The sequence below is a fragment of the Bos javanicus genome, chromosome 7 (assembly GCF_032452875.1).
Source record: "Bos javanicus breed banteng chromosome 7, ARS-OSU_banteng_1.0, whole genome shotgun sequence".
In the NCBI taxonomy this organism is placed as follows: Eukaryota; Metazoa; Chordata; class Mammalia; order Artiodactyla; family Bovidae; genus Bos; species Bos javanicus.
Genome location: NC_083874.1, coordinates 17,798,645 through 17,820,031, shown reverse-complemented (window position 1 = coordinate 17,820,031; position 21,387 = coordinate 17,798,645). Strand labels below are relative to the sequence as shown.

General features: G+C 47.9%; 1 protein-coding gene across 3 annotated transcripts in view; it reads right to left on the bottom strand.

Annotated features, from left to right (window-relative positions):
* The window catches only part of ACER1 (alkaline ceramidase 1), a 56,893-nt gene that overhangs the window by 4,039 nt on the left and 31,467 nt on the right, over positions 1-21,387 (bottom strand). For 2 of the 3 annotated variants that reach the window (XM_061422472.1, XM_061422471.1), the window contains 4 exons: positions 5,005-5,119; positions 4,785-4,926; positions 3,406-3,543; positions 361-498 (listed from right to left, as the gene is read on the bottom strand). In XM_061422472.1, the coding sequence (XP_061278456.1) occupies positions 361-498; positions 3,406-3,543; positions 4,785-4,926; positions 5,005-5,083 (497 nt within the window). In that variant the 5' untranslated portion in view covers positions 5,084-5,119. The remainder of the gene's footprint in view (positions 1-360; positions 499-3,405; positions 3,544-4,784; positions 4,927-5,004; positions 5,120-21,387) is intronic. The other variant, XM_061422473.1, reaches the window with a different exon arrangement.

Sequence of the window (21,387 nt, the reverse complement as noted above, 5' to 3'; positions counted from 1 at the left end):
TCTCCTGACCACACACCCCCAAGACATACACACACATCCCAGTATCTGTGCCTGCCCCTGCTTCCCCCAGGTCCTGCTCCAAGCTCTGGAATCTGAGATTTTCTGCTTCTAGGACCCAAGTGAAAGCATTAGTTGCTCAGTCATGTCTGATTCTGTAACGCCATGGATTGTAGCCTGCCAGGCTCCTCTGTCCATGGAATTCTCCAGGCAAGAATACTGGAGCGGGTTGCCAAGCCCTTCTCTAGGGAATCTTCCTGACCCAGGGAGTGAACCCAGGTCTTCCACATTGCAGGTGGATTCTTTACTGTCTGAGCCACCAGGGAAGCCCCTAGAGCCCAAGACCATAGGGTAAATGCTTACCAGATGCTGTGCAGGTAGGAGAAATTAATCCATTGCCAGAAACTGCAAAGCAGGCGGTCACTGATCCAGCTAGTAAAGGCGAGAGCCCATATAACCGTGGAGACCTCAATCAGATGCTGGAGCTCCTTATTTTTGGTCCTAGGGAGGGAAGAAGGGAGATCAGAGCCTGACTCAGCTAGCAGATCCCCAGGGGACTGATGGGAAATTCCTCCATTTCAGGAGAGGAGGCTCAGAGGAGGGAAGGATCAAGGGGCAAGGTGGGGGAGGGGCCAGACCCATGCTAACATGTGGGGACCGCTTACAAGATACTGGGTCCTCACAGCAATGCTATTGTTCCCATTTTGTGGATGAGAAAACTGAGGCACGTGAGATTAAGTATGCCCAGACCCCACCCCAAGGTTACACAGCCAGTATGTGGGGTCTGAATCAGGTTTATCAGAATACAGAAGCTGCAACCAACAAGCCCTTCTGTGTTTGTGCTTTGGGGTATAAGTGTATGTGCACCTGTGAGCTGGTGCATGGGAATTTATGTCCACGTGGCTCTGAGAATACGTGTGTAAGTGTGTGGGAGGGTGTCCCATGTCATGGGACAACTCAGGATTAGAATATGTGTTTCCCCAACCACAGAACTAACCCAATGTCTCTTGGGAAAGAGCTTATGAGAGATTAATGAGGCAATAACTCCTTCATGGGTAAAAGCACAAGCCCTGCCTGCTATCCTAAAAGAGGACAGTCTAAACACCAAAACAAAACAAAACCACACCTAAGAATTGGTAAAATTTGAGTACAGATGGTAAAGAATCTGCCTGCCAATGCAGGAGACACAGGTTCAGTCCCTGAGTTGGGAAGATTGCCTGGAGAAGGAAACGGCAACCCACTTCAGTATTCTTGCCTGGGAGAATTCCATGGACAGAGGAATCTGGTGGGCTATAGCCTGTGGGGTCGCAGAGAGTCGGACATGACTGAGTGATTTAGCATGCACACACACACGTAATTACACAAGATGCTGCCTCTGGGGGAGGTGGGGAGAATCTGGGTGAAGGGTACACAGGACTCTGTGTACTATTTTTGCAGCTTGCTCTGAGCCTGTAATTATTTCAAAATAAAAAGTTAAAAATATAGCATAGTGACTGCAATGGATTGAAACACTTCAGAGATAAATGTCCATGAGTTCATAATGCTTTAAAAAAAACTCTCATGGGTCCTTACCAGAGATGGCTAAGGCACCAACTCGTTGCTCTGGAAATTAATTTTCAAAAGGGAAAGAATTAACGCCCTATCCTGTCTTTCCTGTCCAAACTGTATTTCAAGATTGATGAGCAAACATTCTTCTGTCTGGATGAATGGACTCCAGATAATTAATGCAGAAGGAATAATAGAATCTGAAAATCACACTTTTGCACCCTCTAAGGAGACCACGGGTGGAGACAGCATGAAATGGCTGCTGAAATCATTAGGGGAAAGGGCTGTAGAAAACTTTATAATGAGGGATCTGGATGACACCATCTGAATCCACAGATCAAACAAAATGGCACTAAATGTAGGATGACCACTCATCATGAGGTCTTAATGGGCTGGAACAAATGACACCCAGTGCCACACATGAAGTGAAAAAAAAGTTAAAGCTAAAACTAGATCTATTAATTTACAGAGGGAAAAAAAGGAATCAGGTTGGAAGACACCACAGGAAGCAGTTGGCCAAATCCAAAATTCAGGATGTACTACAGGACAAATCTTTGAGCTTCTGTTATCAAACCAGAGGCATGAAGAAAGAGGGAGGGAGGAAAGGACTGCTATAAAAGAAGGAAGACCTGAGGGACTGCATTTGTCTTCTGATTTAAACAAGACCAAGCACAAGAAGACGTCTTTGGGAAACTGAGGAAAGGTCAGTGCAAACTGGGTATTATTTTTAGATGCTATTCTAAGGAAGCATCTTCCATTCACCTCTCTAGATCCTGTGCTACCTTTTTCCACCCAGCCCTGAGCCTCAAGGGCTGGCTGGGTATGGGGTGGGGGAGCTGAGTTATGTGGACCTGGAAATAAATATTCCAATAATACCCTTCCTCCACCATTTGATTCCTTGCTGGGGCTCCCCATTGGTCAACCCAACTGGAAACCATTGACCTACCCAACTGGAAGCCATTGGCCAACCCAAATGAAAACCATTGGCCATCCCAACTGGAAACTGTTGGCCAACCCAACTGGAAACTGTTGGCCAACCCAACTGGAAATCATTGACTTACCCAATTGGAAGCCCACACAACCTCCCTCTGGGATTGGCTCAGGTAGGACTGTAACCAACAACTGGAGGTCACAGCTCTGGCCAAGAAGACGCTCTCTGCTACCTCTCTCCTTCCAGATTCTTGCAATCATTCCTTTCCATCACTCCCCATCCCAGGTCTCCTGATGAGCATGGAGTCCCACTGGTACTAACGGAGGAATTCTAAATGATCTCTAGTGATGTTCCCACAGTCTGCCCTCTCCTTTGTAAGCAACCCTTTTATATAACTCTCTTTAAATGGCCCCATTTGGGAGTTCCTTCTCTAGCCTGCCAAGACCTAGCATGGGTTAAAAATGATAATTTTTTTTATCAGGAGAGTGAAACCCTGAACAATTAATGGGTGACATTATATGAAATCTAGGGGGTTAGAGAATGCAGGTTGGGGACTTCCCTGGTTGCCCAGTGGTTAGGACTCTGAGCTTCCAATGCAAGGGGTGCAGGTTCCATTCTTAGCTGGGGAACTAAGATGCTACATGCCATGTGGCCAAGAAGAAGAAAAAAGGAACACAGGTTGGTAACATGCTGTTGGGGCTGGTTAGTGGGCACATGAAGATTTATGATACAATGCTCTCCACTTGTATGTGTATTTGGCAGTTTTCAGAGAAGAAGGACAAACTCTGCCTTAGGTTTCAAATCCTGGTCCTGCCCCTAGCTGGTGAATGATTCTGGGGAAGGGAACATGGTGAGGTTTTTCTTTGGGGGGGGGTGCGGTTCTTGGAAGAGAAAGGGGTGCCACCTCTCTGGGCACCTGCAGTCACACCCACTTCTTATACTCCTGGACCATGATGTAGATAATGTGCAAGCCAATGGCGTTTAGGGCATATGCGTTGATCGTGGGCCTCAGGAAGGACAGGAAGGTACTGACCAGGCTGATGATGATGATCAGTGAGCTGTACCGAGACCTGGAGGAAGAGAAGGGCTCAGCTGTGGCGGGAGCAGACAGGGGGAGGGTGGTTGAGGGGTATTCCTGTGGGGTTTGGGTAGTCACATGGAAATCTCATGGCTGAGATGGATGAGAAAAGGGAAGGGGTTCTGAGAAGTCCCACTGAGCTCAGAAGACGGTCTTAAGACTCCCAGGTGGGCTCAGTCAAAAAGGTCAGATGAGGGTCCCAAGGCCCAGGTAAATTCAGGCAAGAGTCTCAGGTGAGCCAGGTGGGATTAAGGAAGGAGCACCAGGGGTCCCAGAAACTATTAGGAGAGAGGTCCTGAAGGCTTGAGCTTCCCCAGTGGCTCAGTGGTAAAGAACCCACCTGCCAATGCAGGAGACCCGGGTTCCACCCCTGGTTCAGGAATATCCCCTGTAGAAGGAAATGGCAACCCACTCCAGTATTCTTGCCCAGAGAATCCCATGGGCAGAGGAGCCTGGCGGGCTACAGTCCATGAGGTCACAAAGAATTGGACACGACTGAGTGACTAAAGAGCAGCAACAGCCTGGAAGGCTCAAGTGGGTCAGATAGGGTCAGGAGAGAGATTCAGATGGGTCTCAAGTCAACAAAAAGGGGACCCAAGAGGATCCAACGAAAGATGCCAGAGAGACCAGGTGACAGACTCAGGGAAGAGGTCTTGGGCCCCAGGTAAGCTTAGGCATGGGGTCCTGGGATGCTTTGGAGAAGAAAATGGCAACCCACTCCAGTGTTCTTGCCTGGAGAACCCCATGGACAGAGGAACCTGGTGGACTACAGTCCATAGGGTCGCAAAGAGTCAGACACAACTGAGCACGCACTCGCCTGGGACCCCAAAGTAGGCTCAGAAAGGCTCTGGAGAAGGTCTCAACTCTCCAGGTGGGATAAAAGGAAGAATAAGCAGGTGGGTAAGGGGACAACAGAGGACGAGATGGTTGGATGGCATCACCAATTCAAAGGACGTGAGTCTGAGCAAACCCCAGGAGATGGTGAAAGTCAGGGAAGCCTGGGGGGCTGCAGTCCATGGGGTCACAAAGAGTCAGAAATGACTGAGTGACTGAACAACAACCAGGGGAGGATTTCCAGGGTCCCAAGTATGCTCAGAAGGAGGGTGCCTGAAAGTCCGGATAGGTCAGGCAGGGTCAGGAAAAAGTCCTGGTGTGTTGAGGGGAGGGATTCCAAAGGGTCTGAAGGATAGGTGGGCTCCAGTAGGATTGACAGAGGGCCCGCCCCTGCCCAACCTGTTCTGCCCTAGGAAGGCGGGGAAATAGCAGCGGGGCAACCATATGCTGTAGCCGCTGGCCAGCAGCCACAGGATAGCGATCTCATCCAGCATCTGGCCCAGGAAGCTGAGCGTCATGTGAAAGTACATGGAGAACAGTCCTGGAGGGAGAGACAAAGGCAGGTGGTCAAGGGTGTTGTCCCTCTTGCCCCCCACCCTGTCCCAATGTCCCCACCTACCTGTGACTGTGAAGAGAACGAACAGCACGTAAAGGTAGCGGGAGCGTTGCTGGATGTATGGGCGCATCAGAAATGTCATGAGGGGCCCAAAGATGAAGAAGGTGACATTGCTGAACTGGAGAAGGAGGGGAAAGCATAGTGAGGGGCTGTCAGACAGAGGAGGCTGAGCTCGGTCACCCTCAGTCATTATCCATCTGGTCAGCAGCCGTCTCTCAGGCAGTGATCCGACCCAGGGTCTATCCATCTTCCAGCGGACCAGTCAACCACTCATTGGTAGATCCATTACTCCATCCATTACTCTGTGGGCTCCTTAATTCATTCAATGCACATGGTGAAGACTATCTACTTACATTTTCCTTTTGGCAACAGTGTCCCCCAAGTTTGAGCTGGGCATTCAACTACTCAACTCAAGACTACATTCCCCAGCCTTCCTTGCAGCTCACTGTGGCCTTGTGACCTGCTCTAGCCCACAGGACAGGGCTGTAAATGAATCTATCAATATAACTTCCAGGTCAGTTCTTGAGAAGCTTGCCTGCTTGCAAGTTCTTGAGGCTTGCTCTCTACTTCCTATGGACTGAAATGCAAACATAGTGGTCATGAACTGGCCTTGGCCTAGTGACTCACTTCTAAAAAATAGCCTGAAGGGACTTGCCTGGCAGTCCAGTGCTTAAGAATCCACCTTGCAATGCAGGGGGTTTCCTTGGTAAATCTGTCTGCAATACAGGAGACCTGGGTTCAATCCCTGGGTTGGGAAGATCCCCTGGAGAAGGGAATGGCTACCCACTCCAGTATTCTGGCCTGGAGAATTCCATGGACAGAGGAACCTGTCAGGCTACAGTCCATGGAGTTGTGAAAGAATCAGACAGGACTGAGCAATTAATACTTTTCACTTGCAATGCAGGGGACATAGGTTCAATTCCTAGTCAAGGAACTCAAATCCCATATGCAGTTAAGCCCCCACATCTACTGAGCCTGCACACCACAACTAGAGAGTCCATGTGCTTCAACAAAAGATCCTGCATGCCAGAACTAAGACTGTGACTAAAACTCAACTCAGCCAAATAAATAAGTACTAAAAAAGAAAAGAAATACAGGGAGCAGGGACTTCTCTAGTGGTCCAGTGGCTAAGACTCTGAGTTCCCAATGTAGGGGGTCCGAGTTCTATCCTTGGTCAGGGAACTAGATTCCATTTGCCACAGCTAAAGATTCCTCATGCTGAAACTAAGACCTGAAGCAGCCAAATTAAAAAAAAAAAAAAAACAGAGCACAGTGGTGGGTATGGGGAAAATCATTCACCTGATACAAGGTCAACATCTATAGCCTAGGTCCTGGTCACCTGTACAGGTTCCCAAGACAGGAGCCCTCCTGATTCCAGGAGAACCCAAAGCTCTCCTGGGACAATGATGGATCAGCCCAAAGGTCACCATTTAAGAACCCAGCCTTGGCAAACTGGTTTCCCAGCGCATGGTCCCACCTACGTCCTTGTTTTCCATGTCAAAGTCTCTGATGTTTATCAACGGACAAGGTCAAACACATCTCCAGGAGGGCCACCAAGTTCACAGAAGCTCCCCTAGAACACAGAGATCGCCCCACCCCCAACTTGCCCTGTCTATATCACGAAACCCTACCCACTGGAATAGATACCCCTGCCAAAGCAGGATACCAGACTTTCTCCTTTAGGAATCTGAAACTTGGAGCAGGCACAAAGCCTGGGAGTCACCAAGATGGAGTTGCATCATTGACAACTCTCTACAGAGGCTCTGGGATATTGTTATGATACTTGAGATGTGACAACTATTTTGCCACCCATGAGAAGACAAGGCTGAGGAAAAAAAAAAAAAAGCGAATGCTTGAGGACAGTATTTGCACATCTGCTGAATCCTGCAGACCTACTGTGGGTCCCAGCCTTCCTAAAACAACTCATCTTTCCATTTTTTAACACATCTCACTATCTTTCCAATATTCTCTCTTTCCCCCTCTTGTTTGTTTCTTTGTTTTTGTTTTTGCTTAAGTTAGTTTTTTTTTTAACTGAAGTATAGCTGATTTACAATGTTGTGTTAAATTCAGGTGTACAGCAAAGTGATTCAATTATACATATATTTGTTCTTTTTCAGATTCTTTTCTATTATAGGTAATTACAAAATTCTGAATGTGATTTCCTGTGCTATACAGTAGGTCTTTATTGATCTATTTTATATAGGAGTAGTTTGTATCTGTTAACCCCAAGCTCCTGGTGTATCCATCCTCTTTGGTAACCATAAATTTGTTTTCTTTGTGAGTGTTTTGTAAATAAATTCATTTGTATTATTTTTTAGATTCCACATGTAAGTGACATCATGATATTTGTCTCTGTCTGACTTACTTCACTTAGTATGATAATCTCTAGGTCCATCCATGTTGCTGAAAATGGCAAAGTTTCATTCTTTTTTAAAATTTTATTTATTTATGGCTGTGCTGGGTCTCCAGTGCTGTGTGCAATGGGGGCTAGTTGCGGTGAATAGGGGCTGCTCTTCAATACAGTGCACAAGCTGCTCGTTGCAGTGGCTTCTCTTGTTGCTGAGCACAGGCTCTAGGTGTGTGGGGACTTTAGTAGCTGCAGCACATGGGCTTAGCTGTGCCATGGCATGAGGGATCTTAGTTCCCTGATCTGGGGTCGAACCCACATCCCCTGCATTGGCAGGCAGACTCTTAACCACTGGACCACCAGGAAGTCCTGTTTCATTTGTTTTTATGGCTGAGTAGTACTCCATTGTATATATGTTCCACATCTTCTTTATGCAGTCATCAAAGGACATTTAGGTTGTCTCCATGTCTTGGCCATTGTAACAATGCTGCTATGAACACAGAGGCGCATGCATCTTTAATTAGTGTTTTTATCTTTTCCAGATATATGCCCAGGAGTGGTAAGGTAGCTCTCTACAGGCTGAGCCCCATGAATCCAGCAGCAGTGGTATATTAGCTAGGGTTCTTTCGTAGCAAGCAACAGAAAGTGATTCTGATGAACTTAAACTATAAATATAAACTGTGTGTGTGTGCACGTGTGTGGTTACTTATTTAATTGACCAAATTATTTATTCATGTATTTGTTCTTTCATTCATTTATTACAAGGAGCTCGGTAATGAAAGGAATTGCAGAGAACAAGAAAACCAGAACCAGGAATAGCTTTGGCCCTTTAATAGACAATCTCTCCAGGGGGCAATATTGGGTACGAATGAAAACAACTGTATTCAGTCCTTCTGTGCAGGCCCAAACTTCAAATTCCAGAGAGTGGGGATGTCCCTGGCAGTCCAGTGGTTAAGAATCCACCTTGCAATGCAGGGGAAGCAGGTTCAGTTCCTGATTGGGAAACTAAGATCCCATGTGCCACACAGCAACTAAGCCCACGCGCCACAACCACTGAGCCCATGTGTCACAGCCGCAGAGTCCATGAGCTGCAACAGGAGATCCCACGTGCTACCACTAAGACCTGACATAGCCGAATTCAAAAAAAAAAGTCTGGAGAGTGTAGCCTGGGCCACATCTGATCCTTGGAGGAGACTACTTCGAGTGACCATCCCACCAAGACCATAACCAGGTGGCTGATGAAGGGGAAATGGAGCCATGGATACTGAATGGGCAAAAACCCCACACAAATCTGACGTCCCCTCCATCTTCAGCCACATGCAAGCCCTTAGGGAAACCAAGCATGCCTGAAGATACTGAGCCATCCAGCCTCCCAAATTCTTAAGCCTCCACTTAGAACACATCTGTGATTCCCATACATCAAATCCAGATTCTTTAACTTGGCTTACACATTCCCTCTGTAACTACCTTTCCCCACCTTCAACTGTACAGTCTGGGTGGAAAGAATAACTCAGCTCCTCCAAAGGAGTCTTACTTTACTTCTTACCTCCTTGAGTTTGCACAGACTCTTCCCACTGCCTGTAAGGCTCTCATTCCCATGTAGCCCTCTTTGCCAGCCCAACTACTCTGTATTTAGCCTGGGGATTGCTTTCTTCCTAAAGCCTTCCTAAGCTTACAGGGCAGGGTCAGGGTGGTCTTCCTTTGTGTCTCATGCAGTCCCATATTTCTGACCCTGGTCTTGCTGTTCTAGAACTATCTGGGTCTCCTGCTACATCTAGTCTTGAGAATAGGGATTGTGGCTTCCACCTTCTCCCTTATAACCTCAGGAGCCAGAATACAGTACAAAAAAGTCTTACTGAATGACCCAGATAACCACGATGGCGTGGAGTCAAACACCCTACAGTGTGAAGCAAGTGGGCCTTAGGAAGCATTACTATGAACGAAGCTAGTAGCGGTGATGGAACTCCAGGTGAGCTATTTTAAATCCTAAAATATGCTGGTGTTAAAGTGCTGCACTCAGTATGTCAGCAAATTTGGAAAACTCAGCAGTGGCCACAGGACTGGAAAAGGTCAATTTTCATTCCAACCCCAAAGAAGGGCAATGCCAAAGAATGTTTAAACAACTGTACAATTGCACTCATTTCACATGCTAGCAAGGTTATGCCCAAAATCCTTTGAGCTAGGTTTCAGCAATACATGAACCTAGAACTTCCACATGTACACGTTAGGTTTAGAAGAGGCAGAGGAATCAGAGATCAAATTGCCAACACCTGTTGGATCACAGAGAAAGCAAGGGAATACCAAAAAAAAATCTACTTCTGCTTCACTGACTATGCAAAAGCCTTTGTGTGGATCACAACAACTGCAAAAATTCTTAAAGAGGTGGGAATACCAGACCACTTTACCTGTCTCCTGAGAAACCTGTATGTGGGTCAAGAAGCAACAGTCACAACCTTACATGGAACAACTGACTGGTTCAAAATTGGGAAAGGAGTATGACAAGACTGTATATTGTCACCCTGCTTATTTAACCTCTATGCAGATTTCACCATGCAAAATGCGGGGCTGGACGAATCACAAGCTGGAATCAAGACTGACGGGAGAAGTAGCAACAACCTCAGATATGCACATAATACCATTCTGATACCAAAAACTGAAGAGGAACTAAACAGCTTCTTTTTTATAAAAAAATTATGTATTTATTTATGGCTGTGCTGGATCTTTGCTGCTGCTTCTGGGCTCTTTCTCTAGTTGTGGTGCCTGGGCTTCTCACTGCAGTGGCTTGTCTTGTTGCAAAGCAAGGGCTCCAAGCTCGGGCTTCAGTAGTTGTGGTGTGTAGGCTTCCAGGGTCTAGAGCACAGGCTCAACAGTTGTGGCTCACTGTCTCAACTGCTCCCAGGCATGTGGGATCTTCCCAGATCAGGGATTGAACCTGTGTCTCCTGCACTGGCAAGGGAATTCTTCACCACTGAGCCACCAGGGAATCCCTAAACAGTTTCTTAATGAAGGTGAAAGAGGAGAGTGATCTCCTATTGACTGGCTCTCAAAACAGTTCAAATGGATTTACCTGTCACACATAGGAAAACACTTGGCAAGGATGTCCCTGGTGGCCCAGTGATTAAGAATCCACCTGCCAGTGCAGAGGACATGGGTTCAATCCCTGGTCCTTGAAGATCCCACATGCTGAGGGGCAACTAAGCCTGAGTGGCACCAACTTAACTGAGCCCACATACCTAGAGCCCGTGCTCCCAACAAGAGATGCCCGCACATGCCACATCTAGAGAAGGCCTGGGCACCGCAACAAAGACCCAGCTCAGTCAAAAAAAGTAGTGAATTTTAAAAAATACTTGGCAGAGGGTCCTGCATCTAGAAAGTTCTGAATAGAAGGTGCTATAACTTCCTAATTATTTTCTAGTTACTTTCTAATCTTTTAAGCACGTGACTTTACAGGTTGTTCTTAATCCTCACACACCCATCAAGGCCAGGCTTTCTAGCTCCTGTTTGGCAATGTGGAACCCAGGTCTCAGAGAGGTAGAGTGATGTCTCCAAGGTTGCACACCTCTGAAGTTTGCTTTTACCCGGTGCTTTGAAAGATAGGATGGGCGTTCCCTCGTGGTCCAGTGGCTAAGAGTCTACACTCCCAATGCTGGGGGCCCGGGTTCCACCCTTGATCAGGGAACTCGATCCCACATGCCACAGCTAAAGATCTCACAAAACACAACTAAGACCCAGTGCAGCCAAACAAATAAAAAATGTTTTAAAAATTTAAAGAAAAACAAGAGGACTAGATGTGTGGTGATGACTAAAGGGGGGCTCCCTGTTTCCTGGATATGTCATCTAATTTCTCTGAGTCCCCCTTTCATGCAAAAGTAAAATTCATGCACCATTAATGCTGTCTAGGTTTTGATGATCCTCTCCTATTGTACTGTAAACCTAGACAGTGTATTAAAAGCAGAGACTTACTTTGCTGACAAAGGTCCAAATAGTCAAAGCTATGGTATTTCCAGTAGTCTTTCCATGTACAGATGTGAGGGTTGGACCATAAAGAAGGCTGAGTGCTGAAGAACTGATGCTTTTGAACTGTGGTGTTGGAGAAAACTCTTGAGAGTCTCTTGGACTGCAAGGAGATCAAACGAGTCAATCCTAAAGGAAATCAACCCTGAGTATTTATTGGAAGGACTTCTATGAAAGCGGAAGCTCCAATACTTTAGCCACCTGATGCAAAGAGCTGACTCATTGGAAAAAACCCTAATGCTGGGAAAGACTGAAGGCAGGATGAGAAGGGGACAACAGAGGATGAGATGGTTGGATGGCATCACTGACTCAATGGACATGTGTTTGAGCAAGCTCCAGGAGATGGTGAAGGACAGAGGAGCCTGGTGTGCTGCAGTACATGGGGTCACAAAGATTTGGACACAATGAGTGACTGGACAAGAACAACAGCGATGCTACCACGAAGGCTGTTGGCAAGGGATAATGGGTGCATGAGGCCAGGCATTGAAAAGCTACCTTGCTGGGGACATGGTTTCAGCTCAAGAAATAGTAAAGGCTGCTGCTGCTCTTGTTATTGTTGAAGGAGATAATAATAGCAGGCTTATTATTGGTACAGATACTCCAAGCTCAGCTGCCTACATAATGAAGGTAGGGGCCCTTGAGTGTGTAGAATGAGGACTCAGTGACAGGCAGTGCCTGTAACTAATAAGCTCCAAGTGGCTTCGGAGTCTCTGATAGAATCAGAGCCCAAGTTTCCCAATCACTGGCCCCACCCAGACTCCAAGAGTTGGGCGAGGCACCCACCCGAGATTACCGCCAGTCCTGAGCTCTCACGCGCATGAGCTGGACTGCTTGCGACTCGGCCCCGGAAGGTGACTTCACCTCAGTTCAGTCATTCATTCACTCATTCATTCAGTCAACAATCATCCACCCCTTCAGTACCGTCTGTGTGCTCAAGGACACTGTTGTTGTTGTTGTTCAGTCACTAAGTTGTGTCTGACTTTCTTCGACCCCATGGACTGCAGCAGGCCAGGCTCCCCTGTCCTTCACTATCTCCCAGAATTTGCTCTAACTCATGTCGATTGAGTTGGTAATGCCATCCAACCATCTCATCCTCTGTCAGCCCCCTTTTCCTCTTGCCTTCACTCTTTCCCAGCATCAGGGTCTTTTCCAATGAGTTGGCTCTTCACATCAGGTGCCCAAAGTATTGGAGCTTCAGCATCAATCCTTCCAATGAATATTCAGGGTTGATTTCCTTTAGGATTGACTGGTTTGATTCTGCAGTCCAAGGGACTCTCAAGAGTCTTCTCCAGCCTCTTGCATTAGCAGGCGGATTTTTTTTGTTTTACCATCTGGGCCATCAGGGAACCCTCCCTTCAAGAATATCGCCAGTGTCTGAAACAAAGTCCCTGGGACTTCTCTAGTGGTCCAGTAGTTAAAATGCCACACTTCCACTGTAAGGGGCATGGGTTTGATTCCTGGGCAGGGAACTAAGATTCTGCATTCCACATGGCATGGCCAAAAAAAGAAATAAAAAACCCTCAAAGTCCCTCCCTTTTACCAGGTATCCAGTCAGAGTTTGGGGGTTATTCTGTGCCTCATTTTCCTCCTCTATAAAATGTAGGCCTTGGGGTTTCCCTGGTAGTCCAGTGGTTAAGAATCTGCCTATCAGTACAGGGGTTCAATCCCTGGTCCAGGAAGATCCCACATGCTGAGGAGCAACTCAACTCGTGGGCCACAGCTACTGAACCCACACCGCCTAGAGCCAGTTGCTCTGCCGTAAGAGCAGCCATTGCAATGAGATGCCGGCACACTGCAACGAGAGAGTGGCCCCACTTGTCACAACTAGACAAAGCCGGAGCAGCAACGAAGACCCTGTGCGGCCAAAAATAAAAATGTGTTAAGACAAAACCCACAGGCCCTATCTCTGAGCGCCATGGTGAGGACTGGAGAACTGAGTGCTGCAAGACCAGGGAGTTTGGGCAGTTTTGTTCACTGCTGCCAGCCCCCAGTGTCTAGAACAGTGCCTGGAGTGCAGTAGGTGCCCAGCAAATTTTTGTGGAGAATAATACACGCAAAGAATATGTGTCAGGGGAATTCCCTGGTGGTCTTGTGGCTAAGACTGCACTCCCAATGCAGGGGGCCCAGGTATGATCCCTGGTCAGGGAACTAGATCCCACATGTGGCAAATAAGAGTTCACATGCCCCAACTAACAGATCCTGCATGCTGCAACTAGGACCTGATGTAGCCAAATAAATAAAGGCTTTTTTAAAAAAAGAATATGTGTCAATAGTGCGTACATGTGCCTGGCGCTTGCGCAGTGCGCCATGGGGCAGCTATTATTCTAGAATGCTTTGCTGTTTGGATCATCAAAATCTGGCACGGCATCTGGTAAGTGGATGTGGCTGAATTCCTTAGGGCTGGAAGGAGGAAAGGGAGCGAAATGGGGGAAGGGAAGGAGGAGAGGGAGGAAGGAAGGAGACTGACTTGAATTAACGCCTCACCTCATCTCAGCCTTTCTCATTTACCCACCATCCTGGGATAAAACCACAGCCCCGGGACTTCCCTGGTGGTTCAGTGGCTAAGAGTCTTACACTCCCAATGCAGGGGTCACAGGTTCGATCCCTGGTCTGGGAGGATTCCACACGCCGCTGGGCAACTAAGTCCGAGTCACAAGTACTGAGCCCAGAGCCGCAACTACTGAAGTCCACGCTATAGAATCTGTGCTCCGTAACAAGAGGAGTCGCTGCAACGAGAAACCTGTGCACCACGATGAAGAGTACGCCCCCCACCCCCGCCGCTCATCACCACCAAAGAAAGCTCATGCGCAGCAATGAAGACCAGAGCAGCCTAAATAAATAAAAATTTTTTAAAAACATGCTTCTTTCCAAGGCACGACTTCACCTACTGTGACTTCCATGAAGACAGAAAACACCTGTTTTATCCTCAGCTGTGTCACCAGTGCCTTTAAAGTTGGGCACCCAGTAGGTACTCCAGAAGAATTTGTTGAATCAATTAAATCAAGAAACATGGCTGGGGGGGCAGGAGGGATAAATTATAGTGTAAGATTAATAGATACATACTGCTGCTGCTGCTGCTGCTAAGTTGCTTCAGTCGTGTCCGACTCTGTGCAACCCCAGAGACAGCAGCCCATCAGGCGCCACCGTCCCTGGGATTCTCCAGGCAAGAACACTGGAGCCGGTTGCCATTTCCTTCTCCAATGCATGAAAGTGAAAAGTGAAAGTGAAGTCGCTCAGTCGTGTCCGACTCTAAGCCACCCCATGGACTGCAGCCTACCAGGCTCCTCCGTCCATGGGATTCTCCAGGCAAGAGTACTGAACATAAAATAAACAACGAGGTCCTATTTTCAGCACAGGGATCCATACTCAATACCCTATAATAAACCATAATGGGAAACAACATAGAAAAGGATTTCCTTGGTGATCCAGTGGTTAGGACTCTGCATTCTCACTGCTGGGGCCCTGGGTTTGATCCCTAGCGGGGTAGCTAAGATCCCACAAGTAGTGAGGTATATATGCTATGCTATGCTATGCTAAGTCACTTCAGTCGTGTCCAATTCTGTGTGACCCCACAGACGGCAGCCCACCAGGCTCCCCCGTCCCTGAGATTCTCCAGGCAAAAACACTGGAGTGGGTTGCCATTTCCTTCTCCAATGCATGAAAGTGAAAAGTGAAAGTGAATATATTCTTTGTGTGTGTATCTATCTATCCATATATATATCCCTTGGATTGACCAGGCAAAAACCCTGGAGTAGGTTGCATCTCCTGCACTTCAGGCAGATTCCTTACCCACCGAGCCACCTGGGAAGCCCCAGCGCCCCACAGAAACCCCCTTGTTGCATAGGAACTCAGTCCTCTAAAGTAGGAAATGGCAACTCACTCCAGTCTTCTTGCCTGGAAAAGTCCACAGACAGAGGAACCTGGCGGGCTACAGTCCACGGGGTCCCAAAGAGTCAGACATGACTGAGCACCATGCATGCACTTGGTTAATATCTGCTGAATAGGAGGAATGAATGAATGAGTTTTTCTTCCCTAGCACATACCACAACCTGGCATCCTATACCCTTCAGTCTCGTTTAGTGCTTCCATCTCCCAGGACACCAACCCCACTGCCCGTGCGTGCACACTCGGTCGTGTCCAACTCTCTGTGACCCCCTGGACTGGAGCCCACCAGGCTCCTCTGTCCAAGGGATTCTCCAGGCAAGAATACTGGAATGGGTTGCCATTTCCTCCTCCAGGAGATCTTCCCCACCCAGAGACTGAACCCATATCTCCTCTGTCTCCTGAATTGCAGGCAGGTCCTTTACCTGCTGAGCCACTGGGGAGGACCCATTCCAGCCCCATGACAGCAGGCATTTCTGTCTGCTTTGATCACCACTGTGTCCCTGGAGCTGGAGCAGTGCCTGGTTCCATCAGTTTCCGATGAATGAAGAGGGAAATAAAGGGGGCGTTTCAATCTACCCCGGCATCAGCTCTAGGAGGCCAGCGGTGGGGGGTGGGGGGGTCACCAATGCCTGTTTCTGCGAAGGAGAAGAGAGATCCAGAGGGACCTACCGAGTCTGGGCCCGGGATGTAGCAGGGGCGTTCTCGTCAGTTTCAGGTGTGCAATTATCCTATTCATGGCATCTGCTCTCCCTGAGGGCAGGAACCATGCCCTCCTTGGTTTCTGTTGGGCCTGGCATACCAGAGGTGCTCTGCAATTAATTGCTGTTGCTGTGGGAATTCCCTGGCGGTCCAGTGGTTAGGACTCAGCGCGTTCACTGCCGGGCACAGGTTCAATCCCTGGTCCCTGAAACTATTAATATGATCCTGCAAGATGTGCAATGAAGCAAAAAAAAAAAAAGGAAAGAAATTGCTGGTGCTGTGAATGTTGAGAAGAAAGGCAGAAGAAGGAGGTGTGGTTTTGAGCTCATGGGACCTGTCAGTCACAGCCAGGTGCTCAGAGAGGGGCAGGCCTTGTGCCTGGGTCACAGGCATCCAGGGAAGAGAGAGATGGGAGTTATTAGCACACTGCAGAGGCCAGCCATGCCAAGGTTGTCTGAAGAGGAGGTGAGGAAGCTGATGGAGGTGTGGGCACTGCAGCTGACAACCTCCTGGCTCTTATCACCCTGTCAGTTCAATACCCACCCCCCACCAGACTCGCCCTACTCATTCCCACCTGCCCATGCAGCTCCCCACAGCAGGCACGCCATCCCACTGCTCTGGATCTGATCATCTGAGAGGGAGTTTTCTAGGGAGGATGGGATGCAGAGCTTCTGAAACTTTGGCAGGATCCCAGGGAAGAAATTTCAGCAGCACAGCTGCCTCTGGGAGTTAAAGTCAGGGTTGGGGAACCTTGAAACACCTCCCTACACCACTTGAAACTCTCCCAACTTAACAGCAGCCCAGAAGGAGGCCACCAAGCCAAAGCAAACAGGCATCGACTGGGGTGGCCCACACACCACGCACCATGCTCATCCTATTCCAATCCCTCCCACCACGCTCTGTTCCAGCTGCACCACACTTCCAGACTCCTGGCCAGACTGTGAAACGCAATCAGGTGTCCCAGCCACCCCCACAGTGTGGAGTCCCGCATGCTCCCAGGTCTGCCATGGCTCCCCAGTGCCCGTACAATGGCGCATGGACTCCTCTGCCTGACAGCCTTGTCTTGGCCTCTGGAAACCTCACCAGCCCCTTTCCTCACCTTCCGTCCCACCCCCTCAGGCAGGCAGCCTAGGTGCTGGCTTCCAGCTACCAGTTCTTGTCTCTCACCTCAAGACCTTGGCATATGCTGTTTCCTTTGACCCATCCACTTTAGAGAACATTAACTTATTCCTTAAGCATCGAGGTTCCCTCCCCCACCCACCAAACGGAGGTGTCACACCCCACCCCATGGTTCCCCACCATTACTTCGGGAGCCCTCTTTCTCCCTTAGTCACGAGCTAACCATGGGGTTGGGAGGAGTCCACTCTTAATTCTGAACCACCCCCTCCACAGCCTGGGGGCCCTAAGCCTCTCTGGGACCTGGAATCACCCAGCACAAGTTGGTTTACAGCATTTTTGCTGAATGCATAATGAGCCAATCGATGAATACAGGAAAAATTTCAAACACTCCAACTCAGTATTGAAAGCTTCATCTATGCATTCCCCCGGTGGCTCAGTGGGTAAGAATCCACCTGCCAATGCAGGGGACATGGGTTAGATCCCTGGTCCGCAAAGATTCCACATGCCACAGAGCAACTAAGCCCCATGGGCCACAACTGCTGAAGCCTGAGTGCCCTAGAGCCTGTGCCCAGCAAGAAGAAGAGCGACCACAATGAGAAGCCTTCACACGCACACAGCAACGAGAGTAGCCTCCGCTCACTGCAACCAGAGAAAGACCCCGAGCAGCAACGAAGACCCAGCACAGCCAAAAATAAAATTTGTTAATTAATTTTTTAAAAAACCTTCATCTTTACCTGGCCCCATATTTTGGGCACAGAGACACACCTTCCCAAACTGGTTGTCCCTCTTTTACTTCTAAGACTTAGCACATCATTTTCTTCTCTTCTGCTCCCTTTCCTAGACTACTACCAGCCTTGGTGAGCTCCTATTCTTCCTTCAAAACCCAACTCCTAGGTGCCCTCCTCCATGAAGCCTCCAGAAACCTGAGCCGAGTCCTCCAGCACATCCTTCTTCTATACCCTGACTGTGTTGAGCTGGGCCCTGCCTCTACCAACTCCAGGCTCACAGCTCCTTTCCAGCAGATCAACAAGAAAGCAAAAGATTCTTCAGAGAGCACTGTTTTCCAATTACAAGTTATGACTCCTAAATGGATTGTGATGAAATCCATGTGAATGGATTTAAAAATTTCTTTCATGGGCTTTTCCTGGTGGTCCAGTGGTTAAGAATCCACCTTCCAACGCAGGGGACGTAGGTTCAATCCCTGGTTGGGGAACTAAGATCTCACATACTAAGGGCAACTAAGATCAAGTGCTGCGATTACTGAGCTATGAGCCTATGGGCACAACTAAGATCTGATGCAACCAGAAATAAATAAATACTAAAAAAAATTTTTTTCTTCTACATCGTCTTTCATTTACATACCTAGATCAAAAGCATGCTTTTAAATAGCTGCCTAGTATTTTGACATGTATTCAGCACTACACAGATTGGTGAAAATGTTATGGTTTCTTTTTCTTTTTTGGCTGTGCAGTTTACAGGATCTTAGTTCTCCAACCAGACATTAAATCCAAGTCCTCCTCCCTGGTGACTCAGATGGTAAAGAATCTGCCTGCAATGCAGGAGACCCCGGTTCCATCCCTGGGTCAGGAAGGTCCTCTGGAGAAGGGAATGGCTACCCACTCCAGTATTCTTGCTTGGGAAATCCCGTGAACAGAGGAGTCTGGCAGGCTACAGTCCATGGGGTCGCAAAGAGTCTGACACCACTGAGCAACTAACACTTTCACTTCACTCTTCAGTGAATGCGCAGAGTCCTAACCACCAAACTGCCGGGAATTTTCTATGGCTTCTTTTTTATTCACTTATTTATTGCCATTGCAAATGTCTCAGAGGTGACATTATACACAGACTTTGCCAGCCATAGGGATTGTCTCTTTGGTGAAAGTTCCTAGAGGTACAATGGCAGGGTCAGGGGTAAAGTTTATTTGTAAATTGATGTCTTTTTTAAATATTGATTTATTTGGCTGCACCAGGTCTTAGTTGCAGCATTTGAACTTTTAGTTGTGGCATGTGGGATCTAGTTCCTGGACCAGGAATCGAACCTGGGTCCCCTGCATTGGGGGCACAGAGTCTTAGTTACTGAACCACCAGAGAAGTCCCTGTAAATTGATATCTTGACACAAGTTGTCAACTTGCTCGAAGGAGGCCACAGAATGTGAGTGTGCCCACATTCATTAAAAAAAAACAAACTCATTTTTAACTCCTGATTTGAGAGGCCAAAAAGAAAAAAATAAATTGTCTTCAATTTGGGCTTTACAAAAGAAAAACTTCTTATATGAACAGGAAGCAGACTACAGCTCCCTGAGTCAAATCCAGCCCACTGTCTTTTGTATGGCCCATGTGCTAAGAATGATGTTTACAATTTTAAAAGGTCACAAAAAGGGAATTCTCTGGTGGTCCAGTGGTTAGGACTCAGATTCCATTGCAGGTGGCAAGGGTTCCATTCTTGGTTGGGGAACATCCCAGGAAAAAAAAAAGGTTTCAAAAATTAAAACAAGGACAATATCTTGTGACATGTGACAATTACTTGAAATTCACATTTTGGTGTCCACGAATAAAGTTTTATTGGCATTCAGCCATGCTCTTCTGTTTACATATCATCTTGGCTGATTTCTAGCTACAAGGGCAGAATTGAGTAGTTTTGAAAGAGATCATGTGGCTCCCCAAAATCCAAAACTACTGTCTATTTGGGCTTTCCAGGTAGCTCAGATGGTAAAGAATCTGCCTGCCAATGCAGAAGACACGGATTTGATTCCTGGGTTTGATCCCTGGGTCGGGAAGATCCCCAGGAGGAGGGCATGGCAACCCACTCCAGTATCCTTGCCTGGAAAATTTCATGCACAGAGGAGCCTGGTGGGCTGCAGTCCATGGGGTCGCCAAAGAGTTGGACATGACTTAGCTAAACAACATTGTCTATCTGGTCTTCACAAAAAGAGTTTGTGGGGGCTCCCCTGATGGCTCAGGGGTAAAGAATCCGCCTGCCAATACAGGAGACATGGATTGGATCCCTGATCTGGGAAGACCCCACATGCTGCAGAACAACTAAGCCTGTGCACCACAACTACTGAGCCTGTGCTCTGGAGCAACTACTGAGCCCATGAGCCACAACTACTCAAGCCTGTGTGCCCTAGAGTCCGTGCTCCACGACGAGAGAAGCCACTGCAATGAGAAGCTCGAGCACCGCAACTAGAAAGTAGTCCTTGCTCATCGCAACTAAAAAGCCTCCACAGCCAAAAATAATACATAAAATTATGTATATATAAAAGGAGTTTGTGGATCCCCGAAGTATATGCCTTATTAGCTAAAGTGATGGGGTTAGGGAACTCGGAAGTGTGTTGGAGGAGAAAGTCTCTTCTATAACAACTCAGATTCGATTTCCCCATGCCCTGATCTATTTGCCAAAGCCTTTTGAGTAGAATAAAAGACATCCCAGGGAATTCCCTAGTGGTCCAGTGGTTAGGACTTGGCACTTTCACTGCCAGGGCCCGCTTTCGATCCCTGGATCAGGGAGCTAGGATCCCACAAGCTGCACAGCCAAAAAAGAAAAAAACAAAAAAGATGTCCGAGGTGAATACTGTCTGGTGACACTTCTGTTTCTGTCTGATAAGTATCTGGAAAGGCAGGTATTGGATGCTGATGATGTAGAAATCTGTCGGAATATGTGTCATGACCAGAATCGGTTTTTAGACCTACAGCCTTGGCAAGTTACCTACAAGCTATTCAATTTTCCATATTTAGAGACGGGCTGAGGGCCCAGTGGTTAGGACTGTGCTTCCACTGCAAATAGGTACGGTTCAACCTCTGGTCCAGGATCTAAGATCCTGCAAGCCCAAGGGCACAGCAAAAAAAAAAAAGACAGGTTGCAGAAGGATAGCATGGAGCAGAATTTTACACAAGAGCACACAGATCCGGATGCAGCCCACACCTGAGCCAGCCCTCTCTCCATGCCTTCTGTGGGGTGGGGCTGGAGATGGAACTTTCTGGACCGCTGTGGAATGCAGAGAGGAGGGTTCCAGAACCCCCAACCCTCTTCTCTGCCTCTAGGCATTGGCATATTCAGCCCCCTCCCATTTTATAAGGAAAGGCCATTGAGGGCCAGGAAGGGCCAGTATCTCAAACTCTGGGGCAACTGCAAGGATGCCTTGGTTCTCAAACTCTCAGGCTCCAGCTTGGAAAGTGCTGAGGTCAAAGGTAACAGAGTCAGAGCAACTTGGGTATTGTGGCACTGAGCTTCCCCTTCTCCAAGAACAAAGCCTCTCTTGGATGTGTCAAGTTCAAATCCCACATTTGAGTACCAGGGTGACCCTGGGCATATCCTTCAGTCT